Raw genomic sequence first — 21,351 nt, 5'->3', positions numbered from 1 at the left:
AACAACTTCGGGTGGTTGTAGTTCATCACACAACCTCCCCTTGGTTGATTTATGTAGGTTATAATTACACATTCCATTAACATATGGTTTCTTTAACTAATTTGATATCCTAAGCAAAGCCATTTTCGGATTACCAAGGTTTAGAAAAATACACCATAACTTATATCTCATCATTTCTAAGTACAATATAAGGATCCGTGTTTCGATAATGTATCAAAGTATTTCTATCTTTCAAGAACATGAATCGATCATGAACGATTGCCAATGATATTGAAAACCACCAACTTTGATTTAGTGATTTAAGATGGTGAAACATTTCTCATCAAAAGATAATTGTAATATAACCATGTACTTTACTAGACTACATCACATGTCTTGATTAATTATCAAGTAAAACAAAGCTTCTTCATAGATTTTAGATGGTAAAAGGAGTTTAGCTCATTATGAGCATAGTGATAAACATTAAGATGATTGATAACAACAAATACATGAATAAAATTAGAACAATCTAACCAAGTGTAGATGAATCCTTCTTCTTAATGATGGTAATGATGGTTGATGATGATGATTAGTGGTGATGACCTCCAAACCTTCAAACTCTTCACTAGATCTTCAAAGTGAGTGTTAGTGTGTGTTTTTATAAATGAAAACCGAAGAGAAATCTTTTCAAGGCACACTTGATGAATGCAACATGAGCCACTATTTATAGGCAATCTGGACGATGAGGCACGGCCCCGTGCATGATGAGCACAGCCCCGTGTATTTTTATGACATGTACCAGATATGTTTTGTCTTTTGTGTGAGGTGGCAACGCCCCCGTTTTGCGGGCCCCGTTTTGATGCCATCTTCGCCTTTGATGGCGCCAACAAAGCATCGGGATGTGGAACAGTTTTCACTTTTTCCTTATCCTTAGAGTTGTTGGTGTCATCCTTTGGAACCGATTTATTATTTTTAGTTTCACTTTTGTTAGGTTTATTTAATTCAATCGGTTCCGGCTCGTCATCACTGACGAGAGTTTCATCTATTTCTTCCACCACCCCATCAACCAACGGTGGTGGACCCCCAACTTTATTATCATATTTCTTACCATTACGTAAAATGCTTACCTGGTTGACGTGCGTTTTCAAACTTGAACTGTGATGATTCGGGTTGACTGTGGTGTCGCTCGGAAGTTGGCCCGCATTCTTTTGTAATTTCGCCATGTATGAAGCGAGCTGACCAATTTGCTTCATCATTGCCTCCGACGATTTATCCCGTAACTCGAACTGTTGCTTCGTCTCAGTCTTTTGATCAGTCATAACTTTCAATAACGCATCCAACTCCGAGTGTACTGAGTCGTCCGAATTACCCGAGGACCGTTTCTGCTGATCCTGATTACCCAAAAAATTTTCACCCCGGTTAATGTCTCTGTTATACCCCCGATTCTGATTACTCGAACCCTGCTGATAGCCGCTCTGGCGGTAATTACCATGCGATCTGTTCTGGCTCGATCCTTGAAAGTTCAGGTTCAAGTGAGAAGACGCGTTCACATAACGAAAATTCGGGTGGTTCCTCAGGCCCGGGTGATATGTGTTCGAATTGAACCATTGGCCTTTGGAATCCCCGTAAGTGTAATTAACTTCCTCGGTGTCATCCTCCACATCATCATAATACTCGGGACAATTTTCTGCCTTATGCCCGATTTCACCACAATCTTTACAAACCGGGAATTTAACACCAACTTTCCCGACCTCTCTTTTCTTACCCTTTTTCAACTCAGCCAATTCGCGTTCCAACTCAGTAATTCTTTCAGATTCACTCGTGACTGACTTAACTGACCTGGAGGAATTACCACGTCTTCGTCTTTCAGCTGCTGCTTCTGCCTTGGAATCTTCACACATAAATTCCAAAAAATCCCAATCATCTTCCTCAGGCTGATTCAGCAACAGACCATTACACGAGGCCTTAAGATACTTTCGGTCCTCGTATGTCAAACCATCAACAAAGCACTTAACCAGGTCCCACAGTTCGATCTGGTGATGTGGGCATTTCCTGATCATGTCTTTGTATCTAGTAAAGGCTTCATGAAATAACTCACCAGGTAACTGTGAAAAGTGACGAATGTCGGAACGGGCCTCGGTAGTCTTCGACTGTGAATAAAACTCGTTTAGAAAAACTTGTTGCATCTCGGCCCAGTTTATGATACTGTGCATCGGCAGCGAGTTAAACCAAAGTTTCGCTTTGTCTTTTAGAGAAAATTGGAATAACCGCAACCGGACTTCATCTTGATCGAACGTACCGTCACCGATAGACCCGCAAATAGCCGAAAAATCAGTTAAGTGTGAATACGGGTCTTCCGAAGCCATCCCGTTGAAGTGAGGAACGATGTTGATGTAAGATGGCCGGGACTTGAAAGTTGGTTGTCCCTGCACTCGTTCCTGTGGAACCAACGGGGATGCTCCATCTGAGATTGTCGGTCTGAACCGACTGTTAACACCATAAGCCGGGGCTATGTAATTTCTCCTCTGCCCCCCCCCCCCGGGGTTTCCCATACCGCCCCGGTTAACTGGAATACCACGAACTCTTTCGGGCCATTCTGCCCGATTTACCCTTTCTCGACCTCTCCCGTTTCTATTGTCTGCTTCAGCCCGTCTTCGATTAACAGGCTCCTCCACCTCATCTTGATAATTATTATCACCCTCAATCTCTGGTTCACCAACCTCGTTCTCGGGCTCAGCCGCCCGATTCCTTCTAACCCATCGATCTACCTCATCATCAGCTACCCGAAAACCTTCGTTTCTATTATTATCTTCCCCCTCATCTTCATCTTCAGTCGGAACACTCGATCGAACATCGTCAATATTTATCCGAACTCGGCGGTTGGGGTTATTGTTTGGAACTGATGGTCCTGCTTAGTCAAAGTTGAGGTTTAAGTTTCGGTGAAGGTTTCGGTTTCGGGTTCTGGATGCACGAGCTGAGTTATTTTGGGCGTTTTGGTTATTGAAATTGAGTGGTGGAGGTATGTTATCTGGGTGAAACTGGTTATTCTGTGGGAGTGGGTCTTGGTTTTGGTTCTGGTTTTCATTTCGATTCTGATTTTGGTTTTGGTCTTCCATCTCAGAATTTCTGTTTTGTACTCGGTTCTGCCGAGCTAACCTCTCTATTTTGGGCTCGTAAATAAACGGAGACTGTCGGCCCGAATGGCGGGTGTGCATAAACCTGTAATCTGCACAACTAACACAACCCGCGTAAAATACAGATAAATAAAATTTAAACTAAAAATTGAAAACAAAATTAAAACTAAAATTAAAATTAAAATTAAACACAAAAATCAAATAACACGAAAAACACTAAGCGCACTAACTCCCCGGCAACGGCGCCATTTTGATGACCGTCGTTGAGTCAATCAAAACCTAATTATTCTAAATAGTTAGAGCAAGTATGGTATCGTATCACAAGGAGTATGTGGTCAATGTATTCGTGTAAGCAACTTTAATATTATGAACTATTGGTTTTTAGTGCTGATCACACAAGCAATAGTTTGAATTAAGAGAACTAAGCAACGCGCAAGCAAACAGGTATTAAACAGTTAACAAAGCAAATCACACCCGGGAATTCAAGTAAGCAACCAAACAGTATCTCATGCAACCTAACAGATTGATTATCAACGATTAACTGAAAACTGATCAACCAGACAAAACCTTAGACGTCAACAATTACTTTACACGTGGCACTAGTTATCAAACAGTCATTGCCAGTGTGACTCAGTTAAGGGTAATTGTACGTTTTATCGTATTCAATCAAACCAAACTGTTATATGACTAATTACCTAGCAACTGGTAACAGATCGTTCAGACCAACGTAAACCTAAACCGACCGAACACACAGAAATACTAAATATCAATAATCATATATCAATCATCAATAACAAAACATAAGTATTCTTAATCACATGAGAAAAACTGTAAATGGTTACAAACTATACATCCCGGGTGCGATTCTAAGAGATTAGCCGAGCCTAGACATCATCAAATCTTCGATACGGAGGATATGGATCATGCGGAAGGTCTTGGCACAAGCTATGATAGTCAAAATCGCCTCTATGGACTGCTGGAATCGCCTTTGCTTCGTCAAAACGGAGTTAGGGTTTCTTCTTGATGAAAAAGAAGTTATAAACTAAAAATCCCGTCTGCACACCCGTCGCGTACCGCGACGGGTCTTCTTATAACATATCGCGTACCGCTGTTGACCATGAGTCAAACTTCATTAACCTCCCATCGCGTACCGCGATGGGTTCTGATACGGCCAACTTCACAAAATGTCATCGTTTTGCGTGCTGGACATCCCGGGTCTTCATTCCGTGTCACAACAGGTCCAAACTGAGTACTTTAACGCCTGTAACCTGAAATCCAATAAAACACGTATGAAGTATCGATAGTTCTAGAATAAACAATTAAAACTAAATAATAAACAAACTAAAACATATACAAATTAACCGACCATCAGATAGTAGTTTTCTGATTTTTCGGATATCCGAATTATCCGAATTTTCCGGTATTTTAAGTTTAATAATTTTTAATGTTATTTTATATTATTATATTATATACGCAAATCCTAATTTATCATATATCAGTATAATACATCGCCTCTCTCTCTCTCTCTCACTTAGCCATCAGCGGCGCTCCTCTCTCTCGCTAAAACAAGATCCACCGTCTCTGTTTGTGACTCCAGCCACCGTCTCCGACCACCTTCTCTGGCCATCCGGTCCCGTCGCCATTGCGCCTCTCTCTCTCTCACTTAGCCATCTGCGACGCTCCTCTCTCTCACTAAAACCAGATCCGCCGTCTCTGTTTGTGACTCCGGCCACCGTCTCCGACCACCTTCTCTGGCCATCCGGTCCCGTCGCCATCCCGTCTCCCGTCACCATCTTGTCTCCCGTCTCCATCCCGTCTCCCGTCACCGTCACAGCACCACCAGTCGCCGTCCATCATCTTCCACTCAGGCACTACCAGTCTCGTATCCGGTTTCGGATATCCGAAAATTTCGGAAATCCGAACTTCGGATATCCGAAATTTCGGATTCGGATTTGGATAGTGATTTTCAGTATCTGAAAGGTTTGGATATCCGAAATTTCGGATATCCGGTTTTGAACACCCCTAGGGTTAACTGTTATTTAGCCAACTAGACTCATCCCGCATTATACACCAATTTGTAAAACAAAATGTCTTTTAAAGAAAAATATTAACGAAAATAATATGTAATAAAGAATATGCTTTTCCCCCAAAACACAATTAAATATCGTTTTAAAAACATTTCCAGTTAATAATCGAGGGGGTTCAATAGAGAAACTCACGGTTTGCCGCCTTTCGTTCCGAAATCTCGTGTCCTATATTAGTACACGTTTCGTTAATAAAAACTTAGTTTTAATTTTTATAATAAACTCCTTTTAGTTTATTAATCTTAACCTAGTTTCCACACAAGCACATAAGCAATTAAGTTCTTATTTAAATAATTATGTCAAATAAATAAACACTTAAAATATATAATAATATTTTAAGTTTTAGTTGCTGGAAAGTTTTAAAAAAATATTAATCTTTTATTTTTCACAATTTTTGTCGGTTTCGTCGGTTTTGTCGGTTTAATACTTAAAATGCGCTAATTCGATTTTTCGTTTAAAAGGTAACTTATAAATTAAAAAATATACTTGTTACATAGATATTAATCAAGTTTTATAAGTTTACTTGTGAAGATATATTATTTTCATTTTTGTTAATATTTTCTTAAAATAGCAACTTTTTGTTAACGTTTTCGTGTCGGTTTTCGCGACACGAACCGTTTTAGGACCAAGTTTTATCATCTTGTCCTTTTCTTATGTATTAACTTATGTTATACATGAGTATTTGACCACTTTAGGGGCTGTTCTAAAGCAGTCCCTAATAGTTGTGTCGGTTTTGCTTAAAAAGCCGGTTTTTCGACCGTTTAAGTTACCGACGAGTCAAATAATTTACACAAGTCTATACTAATCATTCTATGAACTAAACACACATATAAGGACACATGATTCACCATAAATTGCAGTTTTGATCAAATCATTTTTCAAGACACGTTTAATCAAGTTTTGAGCTCCTAGTTCGTATTCTAAGTTTGTTAATAATGTTATTAATCAAGCTTATCGTTACATATATTAAAAAATATCATATTAATAATTAAATGTCCATGTTCAAATCATCATAAAATTTATGTCTAAGTTCAAGTAGTTCATTAACCAATCAAAATTATAAATTTCCTAAGTGTTTAACTAAAAACGTTTCCTATTATAGTAACTTTTAATTTTTGATAATTCAATCTTTCAAATTTGATTAAGTATGGATCTAAGTTTATATTATCCAAATTGTTTGATATAGTTTCATGCACCCTAATGCTCTATTTAAGTTTTGATATTTCAATTAGTTAAGCAACAATGTTTCTATTTTTAGTAAGTTATTGTCCATTTTAACCAAGGTGTTAACTAATCCATGCTTCTAATCATGCACCATATCTTAGTTCAAATTTGTTATTAATCACATATTGATCACCTTCATCATGAGTATTCACATCAAAATCCAAATTTCAACTTTTCTTAAATTAAAGTTTCCTTATTTAGTAACTTTAACAATCTTTGTTAATCTTTCAAGTCTCAACTATTTATTCTAAAATACAACCTATCTTACTTTCAATTAGGTTATCCCATATCACTTTTTGATTCAACAATCCATCCAAAATCCCTAATTAATCCAAAACCCGAAAATCCCCAATTTTTCACTTATTAATAAACTCTTGTTTTGTTTATTTCTAACAACAATTTTTCAATAATTAAAGTCCATATTAACAAGCTATTGATCAGCATTCAATCCAAATCCATTCTAATATCAAATCCTAACATCAAGCTCAAACACCAAATTCATCCATGATTTCACCTAATCATTCAATATTCTAACAACACTTTCAATCAATCTTAATAATAAAAATATGATATTCAAGATGAATGTATGTATGTGTAAGTGGGTTTAATCCTTCCTCTTACACATACACACATACTCACGACTCATATACACACACACAAACATCCATAATTTTCAATCTTTAAGATCAATTTTAACCCAAGAACACATAATTTTATCTATTCAATCATAGAAATCAACTTATAATTACAACTTACTTGGGTTTTGGAGATCATGAGATGATGAAATGGATGATATTTATGTGTGTGATGCTCCTTTCCACTTGGTTCTTTCTTCTAATCGTCTAATTTCACCTTGGATCTTGATCTTACTTATGTGTGATTAGTGATTTTGAATTTTGAATGGTGAGTGTGTGTGTGTGATGTGTTTGCCGTGTATATATAGAGAGAAAGAATGAGATTGTGTGGTGCGGTGTTGGACAAGTGTGTGATGATGATTGATCCAACACATCAATATCATGATTAGGAGTAATCATTGGGGATGTGAGGTGGTGATTTGTGATTGGGAGAAAGAGAGGTGGAGGGGTGAGGTGTTGGGGTGAGGTATCATGAGGGTGGAAAAAATGTGGGTTTTTAAACAATAATCTTAAGTTTCCGTTTTAACGTCTAACGAATTTTAGCTAATCAAACAAATTCCATTTCTAATAATTTTTGTCAGACTTTGAACGAAATTGGATTCTTGATAATACAAGCCTAAGAAACTAATTTTTGGAAAGAGTTGACGGTGGGTCCTTACCGGGTCGTTCACTGACACTTGGTTACTTATTTTGAAATTTTTGCGATTCGAGCCTTCTAAAATTAAGTTTATATATTGTCTCGACTACTTTAATAAGTATTTTAATTTTTCAAGATTATTTAGCCCTTTTAAGGATTTATTTACTTTATGACTCGTTACCCGAGGTTATTCCACGTCAGGCTCGTTACGTGGCGATTTTTGCACTTTTTGTTGACTTTGAAAACTCTAGATCACTAATAAAAGAGATTTTTATCATAATGACGTAATTTTATTGCTAATCGAGATTATATCAGTCGCGGCTTAGGTTAATTTTTAGCCGGGTGTCACAAGAGCACCCCTCTCCTGCTCTCCTAGAAAATGCCAAAAACTTTTTGTCTAGTTACATGATGCTCTTATTAAGTTTAGTTTATTATGAAGGGTGTAATCTAGTAACAAAGATTGAAAATATGTTTGTAAGAAGAGTTGATTCAATGACAAATTCATGGATTTGTTTTTCAAAATATCCGAACAAGCCCAGCTCTTAGGGGTGGGCAGTGAGGACAATGACCCAAGGCCCACCAGTTTTTGAGGCTCATAAAAGGTTCCCGTATTCCCACACACACACACACATATATATAATACAAATCCTTATGGAATTATGATATTAATCTAGCTTAATAGATGTGACATCTCACATCGGTTGGGGGAGGAGATTGGAACATTCTTTATAAGAAGGTGAATACCTTCACCAATATAACGTGTTTTGGGGTTTAATGATAATGTATAGGAGAATAATTTCACAGTTAAGCGTGTTTAGGTGGGAGTAATATTGGGATGAGTGACTTCATGAGAAGTCTCCATTTGAACAACCAAAAACAAATCCATAAAACAATGATGGTACGTCCCAGTTAAAACGGACAATATTATAGTACGATGATAGCTAGGCTGCTACAATTGATAATGCTTTTCTCAACCATGTGAGTTGCCATGGATTCAAGTTTTGTACCTATCATTTATTTTTTTCTCAAAATTTTATGGCTTCCATTTAGTTAAGGTAAGTCTAAACTCAATTAAATTTTAAGTCAAATATAAAATCTAAACTAGAGTTAGGAAAGACTCATTACTTTTTTCATTTTCATTATTTGAACCTATGACATACGAGTTAAGTTATTATTAAACCTCGTGTTAATAGTTATATTATTTTCTTTTATATATTTAAAGTAAAAAAGACCTTTAGTGATTTTAAACTAAAAATGTAAGAATAGTTTCGTTTAAGTATTTAAATTAAACTATTTTGCTACTATATTTTCTTTTGTTTATTGTTATTACTAAAATAATTTTAACTAAAGTAAGTTTATAAAAAAATAAAAAATGTGTTTGTTGAGGATAGAAATGAGTCGAGGCTAAAAAGTTGAAAACAGCCCGCCTAATCGGAAAAACAACACCATGGCTATGGCTGCTGGTTGTGGTCACACGCTGACTTCCGTCCAACTTCCGGCGATCTTCCTCCTCCTCCTCATAACCGTCGTCAACTCCGCCGGAGAGTTGTCTTCTCTGAGTACACTTCTCTCAACTTACAATATTTCTAGTTATTTAACGAATTGGGTATGATATTTTGGATTTAACTAACTAATTATGATTCACAGTGAAACACAATTAACCACCTTCAGATTACTAACTAATTACTGCTTTCTTTTGTTTCTCTATTTATCTTTATCTTTATTTTATTCTGCTCTACAAATCCAATCAAGGGTTTCTAATTTCTTTACTAAATTTTACTTCTTTTTAATCCCTTATTATTCATATAATGTTATTAGTATTAAATGCAGATTGCTTACTAAAGTTTGCTTCTTTTAGTCTTTATGTTGGAATTGAACAAGGAATGAAATGAAAAAAAAAAAAGCTTTTTTTTTGTTTTATGGATTGAAATAAATCATTTTTGGAGAAATGATTACTTCCTTTTTGCAAATATTTAGGATAAAAATCCATAATTTTACTTAATTTACCTTTCGTTTTCCAAATGTTAATGAAATTAAGAAAATGTTAAGTTACGGTGAGATAATATGATGTTTAATATGTATAGTTTTTACTTCTACAAAATTCAGTATACTATTCAAACTCAAATGAGTAAACTAGAAATAAAGTTGTATACTTTCCGTCTCTATATACAGATACATTAAAACTTTATAGCAGCTTTCATAGTAAATGGAGTTTTAACGTCTTTTTTTTCCATTAAAAAAATATTTTGTTTTATGGATTGAAATATTCAAAATTGTTAAGAAGATGTGAATGTTAAGTTAGGTTACAGTGAGATAATATGATGTTAAATTTGTATAGTTTTACTTCTACAAAATTCAGTATATTATGTACATGTGTAAACTAGAAATAAAGTTGTATACTTTCTATCTCTATATATAACACGAAATTTAGATGCATACAATAAACACTTTTTTACAGAAATATAGTGATCCATTAAAACTTTATAGTGGCTTTCATAATAACTGGGTTTTTAACGTCTTTTTATGCCGTGTGTGTTATTATTAAAGCTCTTAACTATTTTTGTTTCTGTGCATTTGCAGCTGTTGCAAAGTTTGCTACACTGGAGGTATCCCCAAATCTAGCTGTGGAGAATTCCCCGGGTTTAAGACCCGGATCTCAAGTGGTTTGTGAAAGAGTGGAACTCATTGGCTTGCCGAGGCTTACAAATCTCACAAGCTTCTTTTCCTCCATTAAAGTAAAGGTTATAACTGTGAATTCCACAGCCCGTTCTCCAAGTATTACCGTCTGTTTACACAGGTGACTCATAAGTTTCAACCCTCTTTGACCTTTTAGATACAATACAACTCCTTTTATAAACCCTTAAAACATATCAGTGATTGTATATTTGTATGTTTAATTATCAGGAATGCATCTCTTGCGGTGGGTATGTGCCCTGAAGGTCTATGGGAGAAACTTACTAACGGGTCATGGGTTAAATCCATGTCCCCATTTGACCACAAGCTCTTGGATATACGTTCAGTGGGCCCAACTGCTGGAACCGTTGAGGCTGTACTGAATGAAGGTCAGTTATGAACTTATGATTCATTATAATGAAGTAAACCTTCTTCATGTTGCCATATACTAACATTAAACTGAACTTTTGCAGAATTTTATTTGTATCGTGTTGTATTTTTTGTACTGGGAATAATAATGATGACGTTTGCATCCTCTTTGAGCAACTCTTTAGCAACATATTATGGTGGTGCAATGACATTAGGGATGTTGCTTGTTGTTTTGGTGATCCTGTTTCAGGTAGCTTTGAACTAAATCAAAGCAACTGTTTGATATGGTTATTTATTCATATGTGAAAACTAATGCTTAACCATTATTGTTACTTATACTGCAGGGAATGAGGATCCTACCAAGTGGTAGGATTAGTTCTATATGGATCCATTGTGAGTGTCCCATTTTTCTTTTTTGCTCACTTGGTATTTTAGATACAGTTATTACTGTTGTTCTTAGGGATAACTTTACATAATAATAACCAAGTTTCTCAAGTGTTCCACTAATGTCACTCAAAGATTTTTGTTTTTCTAAACTCACTCAACTTTAATTAGGTTTTCCAATCATTGCAATCTTTTTTTATAAATGTTAAATATTTTTTAAAATTTAGTGAGGCAAATGAAACATATATGAATCTTGGTTACTGTTTAGTGATTATTCTTTCTATTTGACTTAAATTGACAATTATGAAACTTGGTTATTATTTAGTGAATTTTTATTTCACTATTACCTCCTAATTAAAGCTAATTTAATAAATATTATCACTTATTAGTAACCAAGATTCATATACGTTTCACTTGCCTCACTAAATTTTTTAAAAAAATATTAACTTTTATAAAAAATACACAGGATTGAAACAGCTAATGAAAGTTGAGTGACTTTAGTGTAACACTCATGAAAACTGGTTATTATTTGGTGAAGTTTTCCCTTATTATTATTTTTATTATTTTATTTTGTAATTTAACTTCATGTAAAGTTGTTAAAATGAAAACATCTTACTTCTGCAGGTTGGCGTTGGATCCTTTCTGTTTAGCTATGTACCTACTTTACTGCAGGCTTTACTTGTTGGATGGGAATCCATGAAGATCTTTACAGTCCCGTATCTAAGTGTTATTTAGTTTTTTGTACATTCTTTCTTTTTATGTTGTGATTTTATATGAGGTATATAAACTTTTGCTAATGTACTGCCAGGTGGCAGCATTTCTACTGGTTTCTGTTGTACTGTGTGGGGCATGGTTAGGATTTTGGGCTGATCGTAAACTGGTCCTGACTGAAGACGGGTCAATTGATACAGGTGTGGCTCAGTTTGTTGCTTGGCCCATTCGAATAGTAGCCTCTAGTATGATTCTTCAGGTACCCTTACATCATTTTTATCTAACTTTATTAAATTTTAATAAATTTTTATCATCTTAATATTGATGTAATCATTGCAAGAAGCATAATTTAGGAGGTTTATGCATTAAAATGTAGTGGGTGACATGTGTGTATTTTCTTATTGTTAAGGCCCAAACAATCAAACATGCAGTACGGGTAAACAACATGGACCATTTGTGTAATCAACTTCTAATTTTTATTTTTCAGTGTTCGGTGGATCCGTTGTTGGCAGTTGCTGCATTGGCCTGTGGTGTGCTCATTGCATCAGCTGCAAAGTGGCTCCTTAGTTATTATTATGTAGCCAAGTAAGTCTATTTCACAAATAAAGTTTCTATTATTTCAAAATAAATAGGTCAAAATGGGTTGTGTTGACCCGAACACTTGAGCAGTTTTCAACCCGTTTTCCTTTTAGCTAATCCTTTTTTAGGAGTTTTTTCGTCCCTGTGTTTTGGTCATCTTAACTAGTCACGTCCAAAACTGAAAGACTGAAACCTTTACCTTTGAGTCATCATGGTTTCATTTTTTAACCATTTTTGTCTCTGACACTAACTCCGTTAAATATTCTTGTTAATTAGAAGAGCATCTCAGTGATTTTTAATTTTTCTTAACATAACCATTTTACACCTAATGACCTAAAGAACATCTTTCATTTCGATCTCTCTGATCTTTAATACTACAAACCCCGTATTCCTATTTAGTGATAATGTTTATTTTTTCGAAGAAGTTTCTTATTTTAATTAATTGATCTATTTATCTATTGAACAAGGGTGTTTTGGTCATTTTATAGGAAACTAGCATAAAAATCTAATAGGGTTAGTGTTAGGGACGGTAATGGTTTAAGATGAAACCATAGTGACTCAAAAAGGATAAAGGTTTCATTATTGGACTAAACTAGTTAAAAATGGTCAAACCTGTACGAAAAAAGTACTAAACTCATTTTTAAGTTAACCAACTCCTTGGAGACAAAATATTACCTTTACAATTATTTTATGAATTATAAACTTATTAGCATAAATTTCAAAAATATGTAGAACGCTGCGGGGCAAGCATATTAGATCCCACCATCCCGTTGAAGATTCTTCGTCTCATAATAATAATATGCACGAGATGAAGCTATCAGATTCGAACACGTTCTACTCTACCTTTCACAACACGCCTGCAAGAAAACAATACTCAAAAGATGAATGGGACAGGTTTACAAAAGAGTCAACCAAGAAAGCATTGGAAAGTCTTGCGTGGTCACCCGATTTCAACAGATGGGCCGTTGCTAATGCTGATAGACTCTCGCTACTTCCCAAGAAAGATAATAAGCCGAGACGAAAGAGTTGGTTTTCCTGGTCTTGATCGGTTAATTATTGTAGGTATGGAAAATGCTAATTGTTATTATTATAAGTTTATAACTAATTATGATGGGTATACATTTTAGTATTATGATTGTTCTATTGTAGGATATTGGATTATTGTAGAAATTCTAATTTATCTCATTTGATTATACTGTTGTAGGCTTGTACCAGAAAACTTATTTTGATATTTTTGTTTTCTAAAACGACTTATTTCAACCTAAGTCCATTTTTGTGAGACCGGGGATACGCTTTTGACCTGAACCCAATTTATGTTTTCCATTACTTGACATTATAGGTCATTTTCTTAAAGAGCATAAGATTTTTATACAAGTTAAATGGAAAATTATTTTAAAATTATTTAACGTACGTAAGATCGAAGGATGAAAAGATAAATGATTTAATTTCAAATTTCCACAAATCTTGCATTTATCCTGATGATGTTTAGTGGTGCAAATCTGTAATGTTAATCTTTGATATAGATGTAGATATAATTTGTTATATTGTGTAATAAACTTTTCCTTCTTGTTTATCTTCGTAATCGTCTTCTACTCTTCTTGTGTATGTCTTGTTTTAACCATAGTTTGACGAGTCTTCAACTTGGGAACTTAGTAGGAAATGCAAAGGTTGCTTAAAGCCGGCTGGTCAATAGGTGAAAAAAATAAAAACTGGTTCTGATCTGAGGATGAAACTAACTCTACATAGTTACTTACACTATCCTAAGTTCCTAACATCTATCTCGAGAGAAATAATATTATACTTACACAGTTACACTATCCTGATGGAAGATATAATATCCATAACAAACTATATCTATCATAGTTACTAATTAGTGATTTATCAAGTTTTAAATTCATAAAATCCTAATCAAACATGATTACAAATTCAAAACCACGAATAGACAAGTCTAGCCTGATCAATACCGTTACATGTAATGGCAAATACTCGGGTTTGCTCACTTAGTTGAACATTGGTACAAACTACTGTAAAGCATCCTTTTAATAGAATTTTAGTACTAATTAAGCTATAAATAGAATTAGGATTAAAACATAAGCTAACTTAAATTAAATAATAATCAAATATACTTGCACTGATTCAAATCTGTCTAATTATGATTATTAGAGTCGAACACGTTCTACTCTACCTTTAACAAAACGCCTGCAAGAATACAATACTCATAAGATGAATGTGCAACTATGAAATGTTGTGTCAATCCGTTTACATAATTAAACAATCTTGCAGTGTAAAGATATGAGAAATGTAATATGATGAATTTTTCCAAAGCAATATAAAAAATCCATCTCTCACAAAGTCATTATTTAAAATTAGTTGAGTTTTAAAAATGGGGTTTTTTTTTAATATGTGAGCTGTGTACATTCATACAAATGGAAACATGTACATCACCGTTCAAAAAAGAAAAAGAACAAGTACATCATATAAATAGATATCTGTTGAGGACCACATGACATGTAAATAGAAAAGTGTATAACATTAAAAACAACACAAACATAGATATGGAGTGTTGAGTAATATTTGAACACTTTCCACTTAACTCAAAATAGACAAAAGAAATTATTACATGACCTTAACATTTTATAAAACACTTAAGAGTGCATCAGTATGGATCCGTTTTACTAATTACGTTAATTAAATCCGTAGATATATTAAGTCATTAAGATTCAGGATATTGATGATTCATTTGTTCTATATACGTAGCAGTAGTTCGTTAGTGAACAACCTTAGGTTTAGCAAGTTGCTAAACCACCAGATTAATTGCTACTTGCTAGTCCATATCTCACCACCAGACTAGCACTTAGCAAGTTCTACAATAGTGTAGTAAACAAAAATGATGACATGTCATTTTAAACGCTTATACAACTAGCATAATATGTAATAAATTCAAGGAAATAGAGTTGTAATAATTATAATTAAAATTAAAATGATCAGTACATGTACATCTCCATAGTAAGACTAGAGATATATCAAGTACATCCTTAATTAAAACATAAATCAAATCAAACCATTAGGTAGCTAGGTTAAATAATAAATAATAACTAAATAATATTTATAAATATGCATAAAGATACTTCAAGCAGTCAGATCATTCACGATGAGAACAGCACCAACACTAAAAATCCCAGCAGCAGCCATGTACGGCAGCCAGCCAGTTAAACGCATGCTTATACCATTGTACGAGAGACCCGTAAGTGTGACAAGCATTGAGACCCTTAGAAGCAAGGCGAAAACTCTCCGTTTTGATGACAAGAACAAGCGCACATGCAACACCGAGGCGATGGAACAAATTAAGAAGACGGTGTTTGATGCCGAGGGGTGTGTGGTGGCTGAGACGTAGCTCAAGGTTGCGAAGACCATTGAGACTAGGGTAAGGACGCAGCCACCGTGTTTTCCCACATTAGGATAGTCATGTTCTTTGAACAAGTCATCATAGATGCTAGGGTTTGGTGGTGTGGTTGAATTAGACATTTTGTGTTTGTTGTGACATAAAATGGTGACATGTGTGGTGAATATATATAAGATAGTTTGGAAGATGGAAACTTAACCCTAGCTACTTACATTGTACGGAGAAAGAACAAAAGTAAAAGAAAAGGAAGATGTTTGCTTTTGAACAAAAGTAATAATATAATCAAGAGGTATGGACTTGTGGTCTAATGGTATGGTAGGAATGTTTGGATTTTTTAGTGGAGATCAAAATTTGTCATTTTTGATGGCCCTGCGAGGTTGTCAGTTTGGATTCTGAGTTCACTTGGGTTTTCATCCCACTATTTGTTACGTCAGAGATTTCTTTTTCCAAGTGACAACCGACAGTATGGTTTTCAAGGGCAATGCCCAAGCCGAACTTTGAAGCCAGCGTGAGTCCGATTAAGACAACATAGTATTGTCAGAGTAGGAAAACAAGGCTCTTGAAGAATGTGGTGGTCCAAACACAAAAATAAATTCATCGCTTCTAAAAGAAATCAAGAGGTATGGACTAATGGAAGCTAGCACATATCTATTATATTGGATGTGGAATAAAAAAATAAAAATACAATTTTGATATTCACAACAAAGTTTTGGCAATAACCGGAGATGGCAAGTTCGTGAACAGTTTGTGAACTTTTGGACAGGCTACCCGCAAATGACGCTGTCCAACATCTAAAAATGAAAAACTCTTAACGTAACAAATTGATCAATATACACTTTTTGATAACAAAGTATCTATATCTTTATTGTATGTTATAATAAGCTAACCCATCTAATGAAAATATTACAGATGAATTATTTTGCCTTTTTTATCTTAAGAAGAATAATAAGTAAGAAACAATTTAATTAATTAATAGAAGTTTACTTCAAATAAGAAAATTAAAGTAGAAAATACATCAGCTTGTCTTTTAAAAATAAAGGAAAAGAAAATATGATTTAATTTGCATGCCATGTGATGCATCATGCTATTTTCATGAAAATTCTCCACTAATAAAAAAAGATAGCCTGTGTTTGATAGGGAAGAGATGAATGCATGCATAATGATATCGAATGACAGACCAACAGATGGCCTAACACACGTGGCACTTTGCTTTCACTATTTTTGAGCAAAACGTTTCCATATTTGAGAAAAACAAAAACATATAGTGTTGTAATGTTGATTTAATTTTTTTTTATTTTTTACTTAATTTTTATTATTTTTTTGAACGGCAAATTTCATAAAAATGGGCTGGCGGGAAACTAGCAAAAACCCCAAGACAAAAAACCAACGAAGCCAAAAGGCAGAAAGTTAAACACCAAAAACAAATCTAAAAAACCAATTTTTTCAAGATCAACATAGGGCTTTAAACCCTTCTTCTTCTATAGTCTTGCAAACAAGATCTTCCATGCCCACGAGATTCATCCCCAACTCACGACCTAACCTAATCGTTGCATCAACCTCCTCCATTGTATGGTCACAAGTCGTAGGGAAATCATTAACATCTTTTGACTCATCAAACCCTTCCTCACTTAGCACATCATCCCGGAGATGCTCTTCGAGCATACGATTATCGACAATCTCCTCCACCGCCATAGGATCCGGCTGGTTAATTTTGACATTTTCAGCCACCAATTTATTATGTTTAACACTAGCACTACAGTTCATTACCGAGAAAGACGGGCCCGGTTCCTCGTCAACCCGATTAGTTGTATCAATGGGATCCGAGAGCACTTCAAATATGTTATTTTGGCCGATTATCCCCTGAACAGCCCGAGAAAAATTATACCCCGTCTTAATCTTGTTTACACCACCCGCGTTACCACTCGTACCCAAATTTTTATCCTTACTAGAAACTGGTTTCTTATTATTACTTTTCCCCAACAATCTATTACCTGTAGTACTGCCAGGAACATCAAGATCAACTCTCTTTGACGTCGGAGCATGCTTAGGTGGCCCGTTAGCGGTAGCATTACCTTTTCGGTTCTTTCTAAAAACAGTGGTAAAATCGACCAATTTATCACAAGCTGGAGATTCAACAATTATAGGTGTTTTTATTGAAAGCTCTTTGGCAGCCTTCTCTGCAATCTCTTCCTCAGTACGAGGCCTTCTATTACAAAGTTTAAGCGAGTGACCAAACACACAACATTGAGAACATGAAGCGGGTTTCCATTGATAGGAAGCCTTTAAAACACCAATACGAGCATTACTGTTTGGACCAGCCGGGTATTCCACCTCAACTTCATCCGGTAAGTTAGGGGTGGCCTTTGCTTCAACCAATATACGTGCATAGCCCATTTTACCAGTTTTACCTACTACGCGAGCTTGAGTAATTTTATCCAACAACCGAGGAACACCAATGACACTAAAGAGTTTGCTCATACCCTTTTCCGTCCATAATTCCATAGGCACATTGTGCACGGTGACCCACAAATGAATAGCCGACGGTTCAACTTTTTCAAGACATAATCCTGGTTCCCATTTATTAAGAAAAATGGGAACATTATTAACCATCCAAACTCCTTTTTCTAGCACCGTATTCAACCCGATTTCACTCTTTAATTTAAAGAAATAAAATCCGGTTGTATTCTTTGATATCTCAGCCAAATCATATATTTTCCACAAGTGTTTAAGACACAAATTAACCTTTTTAAAATCCATAGACGAGCCTAGAAAATAACCATATAGGAAGAGAGCGAACTCTTTAGCCGAATGACCCAGGTCCTCGTTCGTAAGCACAATCCGACATTTACCATCCGAAGTGATAATAGGCGGGATATATTCCAATCGAACATTATGAACAAGGTTTGCTTTCATTTGATCAGCATACGAAACACCCGTATCTAAGTTCTTTTTCCAAACATTCTCCTGAGGCTTAACAGAGACCTCTATAGTAGGCGAACGATGTAGATTTACCTTAGGGGCAGTAGCCGCTTCTTGAGTAACAGACGCATCATTATCCTCAATAGCAATTGCAGAGGAGGCATCATCAGAAGCCCATCCCTCTGTAGAAATATCCTCATCTTCAACTCGATTAGTTTGTTTTGAAGAACTTGTTTCGTATAAGTTCCATTTTCGGGACTTTGGCTTAAGAACTCCTTGACCCTTAAATCCGATAACATCGGACTATACCGCACCGTTGGCTTGGACTTCTTTGCGGTTATAAACACATGTGATTTAATCTTCCTTGAAGATGAAGAAACAGATGTAGTCCGACTCTGTATCGTGGTGTCCTCCCAAATTGGATCCATTAACACCCACAGTAGGATATTCCACTACAGCACTTGGTTGAGAAATTAACGGATTGAAGCTTGTATCAGGCGGTATTGGAGGTATGGGTGGCGGATTTGGTGGGCAATCCCCACCAATTAAGGATTTCATGATGAAAATAAGCAACAGACGGCTAGGGTTTTTCTTAATGAGAGAGAATAACACATTTAAGTGGTGTATATGTTTAATTTGTTTGGTCTTTCTATTTGCATGGGAAAGACCCTCATTTCAATACAAACGCCGGTCTTTCTATTTGCTCAGTCGGCTTTCATCAGCGGAAGATATATTTTAGATGGCCCGTTAATTATAAATGAAATATTATCTTGGTCTCGTGTGATGGAGAAGAGTTTATTTCTCTTCAAAATTGATTTTGAAAAGACGTATGATAATGTTCACTGGGAGTTTTTGATTAGTGTTATGCGTCAAATGGGCTTCCCGGAAAAATTGTGCACTTGGATCAATGGAATTTTATTTTCTGCTAGGTCGTCGGTCTAGTAAATGGTTCTCACACTTTTGAGTTTGAGTGTACAAAAGGAATCCGACAAGGTGATCCTCTATCCCCATTTTTGTTCGTGTTAGTAATGGAAGCTCTTTCAAGCTTGTTTCGTAAAGCTAGAGATATTGGTGTTTTTGAAGGAATTCATCTTCCTAATGGGGGTCTGATCTTAACTCACTTATTGTATGCGGATGATGTAATGGTGATGGGAAAGTGGAATGATAATAATTTCAAAAGTGTGATGAGGATTCTACGGGTATTCTTTTTATGTTCTGGCCTCAAAATCAATATTGAGAAATCATCTATTTTTGGTAGTGGTATTAGTCATGAGATGGTCAAGGAGCAGGCGAGCTTGATGAACTGTAAATTTGGAGTTATTCCGTTTAGATATTTGGGTGTGAAGGTGGGGGATAATATGAACCGTATTGCCAATTGGGAGCCGGTGAAAGAGGTATTTCGATCTCGGTTATCTAAATGGAAATTGCAGGTCTTGTCTATTGGGGGGAGGGTCACTTTTATCAAGTCGGTGTTGGAAAGCTTGCCAACGTATTATTTTTCTATTTATAAAGCGCCGGTGACGGTTATTAACGAGTTGGAGGCTATAATAAAAAAGTTTTTATAGGGTGGGAATTTAGATGAACGGAAGATACATTGGATTGCTTGGGATAAGGTCACGTGTACAAAGAAGAATGGAGGCTTGGGTTTGAAGAGATTGAATATAAGTAATAGTGCGTTGTTACTTAAGTGGGTGTGGAGATATAGAGTGGAGGCAGGCGCGTTGTGGAGGAAAATTATTGACTCTATTCATTACAAAAAGAGGAAATGGGGAGTGATGCCTCTTAATAATCGTTTAACAGGAACGTGGAAAAACTTAGTGAGGCATGGGAATATTACTAAGGTTGAAGGCCGAAGTATGAACGATTTGATGAAAGGTAAGTTGGGAGATGGGAGAAGCATTCGATTTTGGATTGATGTCTGGCTAGGCGAGAAAGCGCTCAAAGATAGATTCCCTAGTTTATTTAAAATAGAAAAGAACAAGTTGGTCATGGTCGCTGAGCAATGTGATGCGCTAGCTAATGGGTCAAGTTTTTGGAACCAAGTTAGTGTTTCTAGAAGTGCTAATGTGCGGGTTGAGAAGGTATCATGTCTGGATATTATTGCCAATATTTCTCTTTCAGATGCTCCGGATTCTTGGAATTGGTTAGTGGATGATTCGGGGGTGTTTTCAGTGAAGTCAGCTAAGCATTGGATTCAGAAGGAGGATCAACATAGGCCGGCGTTTGTATTGGAGTTGTGTAAATGGGTTCCGAATAAGGTAAACATTTTTGTTTGGCGAGCTGAGATGGATAGAATTGCTACATTCTTAGCCTTAGAAAGAAGGAATATTCATGTACCAAGAAAAAATTGTGTTTTTTGTGATCATATCGTTGAAACGGCAGAACATTTGTTTTCGGGATGTGTATTTGCAACTGGAATTTGGGCGGCGATTACTTCTTGGTGTGGTATACCAAACATCTTCGTGTTTTCTGTGCGAGATATTGTAACCATGCATCAATTAGTGGGGCTGAAAGGAGTTAAGATGTTAGCATTTCAGGGGATCATGTTCATCTCGTTGTGGAATATTTGGAAAGTTATAAATGATCGCATATTTTCGGATAAAAAGTTGAAGGTTACGGA

At 35.7% G+C, this 21,351-nt stretch overlaps 2 protein-coding genes across 2 annotated transcripts; both read left to right on the top strand.

The window, feature by feature from the left end:
* The first annotated feature begins 9,083 nt into the window (after nt 1-9,083).
* LOC143610286 (uncharacterized) lies at nt 9,084-13,594 on the top strand. The gene is made up of 8 exons (XM_077084807.1): nt 9,084-9,252; nt 10,274-10,490; nt 10,598-10,755; nt 10,840-10,985; nt 11,080-11,128; nt 11,744-12,089; nt 12,318-12,415; nt 13,142-13,594. Exons 1-6 carry the CDS (start codon nt 9,141-9,143, stop codon nt 11,767-11,769), a joined length of 708 nt encoding a protein of 235 aa, XP_076940922.1. The 5' UTR covers nt 9,084-9,140; the 3' UTR covers nt 11,770-12,089; nt 12,318-12,415; nt 13,142-13,594.
* Nucleotides 11,916-13,454, top strand: LOC143610301 (uncharacterized). The gene is made up of 3 exons (XM_077084820.1): nt 11,916-12,089; nt 12,318-12,415; nt 13,142-13,454. Exons 1-3 carry the CDS (start codon nt 11,916-11,918, stop codon nt 13,452-13,454), a joined length of 585 nt encoding a protein of 194 aa, XP_076940935.1.
* Nucleotides 13,595-21,351: the final 7,757 nt, after the last annotated feature.

This window comes from Bidens hawaiensis, unplaced genomic scaffold (assembly GCF_021521415.1).
Source record: "Bidens hawaiensis isolate Kalapana, Puna unplaced genomic scaffold, B.hawaiensis_p1.1 tig00025577_1, whole genome shotgun sequence".
NCBI classification, from domain to species: domain Eukaryota; kingdom Viridiplantae; phylum Streptophyta; class Magnoliopsida; order Asterales; family Asteraceae; genus Bidens; species Bidens hawaiensis.
This window is presented reverse-complemented; position numbering and strand designations above follow the sequence as displayed.